General features: G+C 31.9%; 1 protein-coding gene across 1 annotated transcript in view; it reads right to left on the bottom strand.

Moving 5' to 3' along the window:
- The window catches only part of LOC123011782 (large neutral amino acids transporter small subunit 1), a 15,759-nt gene that overhangs the window by 5,151 nt on the left and 2,645 nt on the right, over positions 1–7,963 (bottom strand). The window contains exons 2-6 of the mRNA XM_044409417.1: positions 5,814–6,060; positions 3,073–3,198; positions 2,759–2,852; positions 2,531–2,575; positions 2,155–2,479 (exon numbers count right to left, since the gene is read on the bottom strand). Coding sequence (XP_044265352.1) covers positions 2,155–2,479; positions 2,531–2,575; positions 2,759–2,852; positions 3,073–3,198; positions 5,814–6,060 — 837 coding nt within the window. The remainder of the gene's footprint in view (positions 1–2,154; positions 2,480–2,530; positions 2,576–2,758; positions 2,853–3,072; positions 3,199–5,813; positions 6,061–7,963) is intronic.

The following is a 7,963-nucleotide window of genomic DNA, read 5'->3' as shown; positions in this document are numbered from 1 at the left end:
CTTAAAATCGATCAAAACTGGATTGGAAATAGCTCAAAAAAATTTCTTTTGAGTGAAAACGGCGATTTAATCAATTATTTAATTGAACTACATTCTGGTTTAAAATCAAACTAAATCCATTGAAAATAGCTCAAATTTTGGCCTAAATCTGTAATTGAGCACTTATTGTGTTGAAATTCATTGATTCAAAATGATTTCTGGCTTAAAACCGAGCAAAAATCTGCTCGAATCGACTTATATTTGCGCGAAAATTGCATTGATTTACAACTATTAAAATCGAGCAAAAATGAGTTGGGCATAATTCAAATTAATTTATTGTAGCTGAAAACGGCAACTTAGCATTTATTTTGTTAAAATAGACTGATTTGCAAGGATTTCTGGCTTAAAATAGAATGAAATCGATTAGATTAGTTCAAATCCCTTTAAGCGATTTAAGCATTTATTTCGATAAAATACATGATGTAGAATGATTTCTAGCTTAAAATTGAGCAAAACTCCGTTAGAAATAGCTCAAATTGCCTTATTTTGGCGCAATGATTAACTATGATTTGTGACTTAAAAACTAGCCCAATATAAAAAATTAATTTTTTTTTGTTTTATTAAAAATCAAACGCTTATTGTTTAAAAAAATTGCATTTTTTATGATAGTATTCACACTTTGAATGCAAATCATTACCGTAGTTATTGATTTCTAGATGTCATTTTATACTAAGGTGACCAAGTTCAGAAAATTCAAACTCAGGACATTAATAAATATAATTATAATAAATTTATTCCAGAACACAAAAAAATTGGTCTTACCTACTAATGTATCTGTATAAGAATTTCAATATAATAAGAGTATACAATGAAAAATATTTACATGAAAAACAAAACAAAAACAATTTCATTTAATTAATTAATTTAATTTTTTTCTGTATGAATTGCTTTGAGAATTCTTTAATTCTCTGCAAACATTTTAAAAAAGATTTTTAAGTAGCTATTTCTATACTTTTAGTTGAATTTGACGACAAAAAGAAAACTTTAAATTGAAAGACACTTTGTTTTCGCTACAAATAAAAATCGCAAAAAACTGGACACTTATACAGGGTGTTCCGTTTTTATTGTTACAAATTTAAACAGGTGTTAGGATATTCAATTCTAAGACAAAAGTTTCCTATAAACATGTATCGAAAAATGCTTGGTAAGGGAGCTACACCCCCTGAAAGGGGGCTAATAGGTTTTTGCTAATATCTCAGAAACCATTTAAGATAAAACTACAAAATTTGGCACAGATGATAATCTTTATACACCCAAACGAATTCAAACATCAAATTTCGAAATTTCTAATCAGGGGCATCTATTTTGGCTCTAGTTTTTTTAATTATGCATTGACCAAAATGGTGGTCACTTTGAACAACTCCTTTAGATTTAGGCAAATTCATTTAATTAATGTTATTATTGTTACTGTAATGTAATGTTCATTAGTTGAAGTTGATTAAAAAATATTAATTTCTTGCTTTTATTATTCTGTAAATTCTGACTTATTTGAATGTTGTATTGGTGTGTAACATAAATTTTAAATTAATTTTATTCAAAAACATTAAGTCCTGTCGACACAAGCGAGACTTTTCTGTGATAAACTATCGAACTTTGTTGTGAAAGTACCGAGAAACTAAAGCCAAAATAAATAGGGTATTTTTTTACCTTAAACTCCCCCAGTTTCGTACGCCCTTGATTAAAAATTTCGACATTTGATGTTTGAATTCGTTTAGGTGTATAAAGATTATTATCTGTACCAAATTTTGTAATTTTATCTTAAATGGTTTCTGAAATATTAGCAAAAACATATTAGCCCCCTTCTAGAGGGTGTAGCTCCCTTACCAAGCATTTTTCGATACATGTTTATAAAAAACTTTTGTCCTATTTGTCCTGTTTAAATTTGTAACAATAAAAACGGATCACCCTGTATGTGATAGTTCTTAAATCGGGACAAATCAGGACTCAAACGTAAAACAGGACAAGACGATAAAACCAAACATGTCCTGGCTAAATTAGGAAGTTTGGTCACCCTATTTTACACAATTTGGTATAGTTTTTTTAGTGAAACGATTTTCTATGTCTACTTTTCGTAATTTCGCAACGCTTTTCCTGTTTCCATCACCAATAACTTACCATAACGAGCACCGCAGGTGCAGGCGTGACCCTCTGCGCCTGTATCATGGTCAAAATTTGGGGCATTTGGCCGTGACAAGCCCCCGAATAGAAGAGTCGCGACGACGTCAACAAAATCCCATTGACGGCGCCAAACGTCGACAGAGCCACAAAAACAGGAATCGTCCAAGCGAAAGGGCCGAAAAGTCGATTTGCGAACGACACTGCGACGGCTTCAGAGCCCAAAAGCTCGGCGGGGGAGAGCGTCGTGTAGAACGCCACATTGGTCAAAACATAAACAACTGTTACCAAAGTGCACGAAATTGCGATAGCTAGCGGGAGATTTCTGCAAAAATTCAATAAAAAAATTGATTATTTTATACGGGGGTGGGGTTACCTGACTGGATCCTTGAGTTCCTCAATAATAAAATTCAGGTAATTCCTGCAATAAGAGAAAATAGATTTATTCGTTTTAAAAAAATGTGGTTGCAGTGACAAGTATTCAGTTTTATTGCAGTTGAACCACAGACGAACAGGAAAATCGTTACAAAATTCGATTTGGGGTTCATAGGTCGTCCCGATTTTCCTGTTCTTTATATTCATTGCGGTTTTATTCTTCTCTCACCAGCCATTGTAGGCGAACAAGCCGGAATAGAATGATAATGCCAACGACGTAACTTCGCTCTTTGTGTTGATGAATGAAAAGTGCTCCGTGTGCCCTGCAATAGTAAGTGCAAAATCTCGCAGATGTTCACCGAGACAACCCTTTGATACTTCCACCTTTTAAACTACTCGCCATCCTCACCTAATCCACTTTTTCAAAATCAAAACTTTCAAAAAGTGAAATTCTATAACAAAAACAATACTACAAACATCACTAAGTAGTTTGAGCAGAAGAACCAAAGCATGCTTTCAAAGAATTGCGCCAAAGAGACCTACCCTGGGCCAATTGGTACCCCCCGGCGGCTATGATGATGAACAAGGCCAAAAGCTTGGCGTAGGTGAAGACGTCCTGCACGCGGGTTGCCCATTTCACGTCGTAGCAGTTAACAAACGTTAAAACACCTAAAAAAGCAAAAAAAAATAACTGTTTTTTTTTCTTTTGTTTCTAACGACAATTAGTAATCATGCATTAAATTTCTAATCATAGTAGTCTAGACTCTGAAATTAAGTTGGCAACGTCAATAATTTAAATTGGCAACAATGAATTGTTGTTTTTGATTCTTTCAAATGACGACTATCAAGCCGCTCGATGAATATAAAATTGTGACGTTTGAATTTAATAGTCAATGTTGCCAATTTAAAATTTCATTACCTACTTGCCAAATCACAATCATTTAGTTACGCGGTAGCTTTTGATGTCTCCACTAAATTTAATGTCATCAATGTTTTTCCCTTCTCGGAAATCAATTTAAATTGGCAACATTAAGTTAATGGATGTTTTTGATTCTTTCAACGGTCGCGTCGTGAATACAAAATTATGATGTTTGAATCTGATAGCCAGTGTTGCCAATTTAAGATTTCAAGTCAAGGTAGCTTTTGATGTTTCCACTAAAAACGATATTTTTGCTTTTCTAATTGCCATAGTAGCCTGTGACTCTGAAATTAAATTGGCAACGTTTCTAATTTAAATAAGAGTCTATTTTTATATAAAAATTTATTGACAACACTGAATTATTGTATGCTTTTAATTCTTTTAAAAATTAATATTTAAATATCAATATTCTAAATAATTATAAAATTGACGTTCGAATTTGATAGCTAATGTTGCCTACTTAAAATTTTATGGGCTGCTTGGCAAAATCACAATCATTTAGTTACGCGGTGGCTTTTGAAGTTTCTATACTAAATACAATGTTGCCTATTTAATTTTTGTTTTTCTAATTGTTCTCGTGGGAAATCAAGCATATTCCTGCATAATAGCTTGTGACTTTGAAATTAAATTGACAACGCCAATGAAAATTGGCAACACTGAATTATTTTGTGCTTTTGATTCTTTTAGACGAGGGCTATGTCAACGGCTAGCTTTGCAATTATAATATTATGACATTTGAATTTGATAGTCAATGTTGCCAATTTAAGATTTTATGGTCCACACTGGCCAAAACACAATCATTTAGTTTCCACTAAATTAAATATTGACAATTTAATTTCTGTTTTTCTAATTGCCCTAGAAGTTTGTGACTGAATTTAAGTTGGCAACGTTTATAATTTAAAGAAAGTCAATTTTTATTTAAAAATTTGAATTTGAATTTGAATTTATGCCAACTTAAAATTTTATGGTCTACTTGACAAAATCACAATCATTTAGTCATGCGGTGGCTTTTGAAGTCTCTATACTAAATGTGCTTTTGATTCTTTTAGACGAGGGCTATGTCAACGGCTAGCTTTGCAATTATAATATTATGACATTTGAATTTGATAGTCAATGTTGCCAATTTAATTTTTGTTTTTCTAATTGTCCTCATAAGAAATCAAGCATATTCTTGCATATACAGGGTGCGCCAGAACTCGCGCCCCAGAGAAAATTTTCAAGTAAGGTAAGATACTAGGAACATGAAAAAAATGTTTAAAAAATTCTATCTGTCAAAAAATTTTGCCACATATTTTTTGACATTTGACATTTTTTTATGTCTATTTAATGATACTGATGATCTTGTATATGTTTTTTTACAATTATTTTGTAAAGGTACAAAAATTTTGCTAATAAAAGCCACAAATAACATTGAACAGAGTTCCAATTTAGGATACAGCTTCTTTGTTTCCTCTTTTAATAGCCTATAGCAAAAAAATTTGGAAAATTATTTTTCCAACAGAAATAAATATAGTCAAAGTGCAAAATTTAAACCCTCATAACTTCGAAATTTTTATAGATATAATTTTTTTAACATTTTTTCCATGTTCCTGGTATCTTACCTTATATGGCATTTTTCTCTGGGGGGCGAGTTCTGGCGCACCCTGTATAGTAGCTTGTTATTATAAAATTAAGTTGGCAACGTCAATAATTTAAATTGGTAACAATTAATTATTGTACTCATGTTTTCGATTTTTTTAGACGACGGTTATGCCAACGACCGCATTGCAAATATAAAATTGTAACGTCTAAATTTTATCGTCAATATTGCCAATTTAAGATTTCATGGTTTTCTTGCCAAATCGCCAACTTTTTAATCACGCCGTAGCTTTTGATGTCTCCACTAAATTGAACATTGTTAATTTATTTCTATTTTTTAAATTGCCATAGTAGCCTGTAACTTTGAAATTAACTTGGTAATGTTTATAATTTAAATTTAAATTTATTAGCAACACTGAATTATTGTATGTTTTTGATTCTGTTAAGTGACAATGATTCTGACAATGAATGACAATCGATTATAAAATTGTGACGTTTGAGTTTGATAGCCAATGTTGCCAATTTAAACTTTCAAGACCTACTTGACGAAATTACAATCATTTAATCACGCGGTAGCTTTCGAAGTCTGTATACTAAATACAATGTTGCCAATTTAATTTCTGTTTTTCTAATTGCCCTCGTGGGAAATCAAGCAAGTCTTATTTTCTGCTCCAATTAGAGGCAATCAAAGCTCAAGACGGATTTAGCTTAGTGCTTCATTAAACTTCTCGTGATATTTATAGTCCAATAAAGCCCACATTAAACAATTACATCGTTATATACTTACAGATGCAACAAACGGCGAGTAAACGTGCGGCATCTTCAGGTGGTTGACATTCAGGAAAGAAGGGTTTCATGACGTAAACGCTGAAAGTTAAGGCTACTATTGCTTGAGAACAAGGCCTTACTATCATACATTCGATCCATAATCGGATGAATGCGAGGAAAGGGCCGAAGGTTTCCATGATGTAGGCGTAATCAGCGCCGCTTTTCCTGATCATGGTGCCGAGTTCGGCGTAGCAGTAGGCGCCGATCTTAAAAAAAATGAGAAAGTGTGGCAGTGACAGGTTAGATTGGGGGTGGAAATGCGGAAGCTTCGTTAATTAAGGGAGAGACGGCTGAAAAGCGCACTCCAATGCGTGTTGAATGGAGAAATCAGTGGTGAATTTATGTCATTTTGAACAACCAAAACAAAACAAAAAATTTGAAACGTGAATAAAATAATTAGGCAGCGATCTCCTTTAGTTAAGTTAATAATCACAAGAATCAATTTCAATGCAACATGCAATCCGAATTACAGAGAGAGCTTTTACAGTGCTTTGGTCCGTGAAAAAGCTTGAATGGGGTCCTGATGCATTTTAAAAGCAGAAATCCATTCAGTTTTAGTTCTTTTATTTTTTTGTTGCTTTGTTGCTAATAGATATTTATACAGTGAACGGCAAAATTATACAGGGTGTGTCATTATCCGCGCTACAGACAAAATTTCAAGTACCTAAGATAAGATACCAGGAACAAAGAAAAAATGTATAAAAAATTATATCTGTCAAAAAATTTTGACATTTATTTTTTGACATTTAACATTTTCTATGTCTATTTAATGATACTGATGATCTAATATACCAGGTGAATAAAAAGTATGGAACGAAGCGTTTTTCTCGTAAACTAACAACTTTACAAAAAAAAATAATTAGTGTAGCGTAAAGTCCAATTAAAATGTGACCATTTATCAAGAATAACATTTTTCGAAATTTCTTTAGTTTTCGGGTTTTAGAAAAAAAATTTTTTTTTAAATGGCAACCCACCATGATAATTTTTTTAATTAAAGATTATGATCTAAAAATGACCTTTAATTAAATAAAATTGTTTTTTAGCCAGTACATTTTTTTTAATTAATTGTTAAAGTTACGTTCCGAGCTCATCACGAAGATTTTCCGAACTTAACCGAAGTGGTTGTTTCATGCTTTTCATCATGGGAGAGTGCTGATTTCTATGCAGGTGCTTTGGGGTGGTTTCGAATGGACTAAAAATAGAAGCAAATGATTTGTTTTTACATTTTTTGATCCATCCGGAACCACCCCAAAGCACCTGTACCAAAAACCGGGCTCTCCAACGACCAAAGTCATGAAACGACTCCCTCGTTCAAGTTCGGAAAATCTTCGTGATGGGCTCGGAACGCAACTTTAACAATTTATTAAAAAAAGTACTGACTAGACAACAATTCTGTTTAATTAGAGGTCATTTTTAGATCATATTCTTTAATTAAAAAAATTACCATAGTGGGTTGCCATTTAAAAAAAATTTTTTTTACAGAACTCGAAAACTAAAAAAAATTTCGAAAAATGTTATTCTTGATAAATGGTCACATTTTAATTGGACTTTACGATACACTAATTATTTTTTTGTAAAGTGGTTAGTTTACGAGAAAAACGCTTCGTTCCATATTTTTTATTCACCTGGTATGTTTTTTTATTTATTTATAATTATTATTAGTAAAACAAACAAAAATTTTGCCAATAAAAGCCACAAATAACATTAAACAGAGCTACAATTTAGAATACGGCTTCCTTACTGTTTCCTCTTCTAATACCCCACAGCAAAAAAACATGTAAAATTATTTTTCCAATAGAAATAAATAGTCAAAGTGTAAAATTTAAAATCTCATAAGTTCGAAATTTGTATAAGTAGAATTTTTTTTAACATTTTTCCCATGTACCTGGTATCTTACCTCTCTGGGGCGCGACTTCTGACGCACCCTGTATTTATTAAAACTGAAAATATTTTGTTTTGACAAAAAGGCTCAAACAGGTCAATTTTCTTTTAAAAAAATACAAAATTCTCAACTTGATTTAAAATTGTATGTTTGTGTTTTCTTGATATAATTTCACTTTTTGGGTGATTTTTTTTTGAAAACTTAATGTAATATTTAATATTTTGGGT

The sequence above is a fragment of the Tribolium madens genome, unplaced genomic scaffold, assembly GCF_015345945.1.
Source record: "Tribolium madens isolate multiple individuals breed KSU strain unplaced genomic scaffold, Tmad_KSU_1.1 Scaffold_19;HRSCAF=116;Tcas5.2_LG9, whole genome shotgun sequence".
Taxonomy (NCBI): Eukaryota; Metazoa; Arthropoda; class Insecta; order Coleoptera; family Tenebrionidae; genus Tribolium; species Tribolium madens.
The sequence above is the reverse complement of the archived record's forward strand: the minus strand, read 5'-3'. Positions and strand labels throughout refer to the sequence as shown.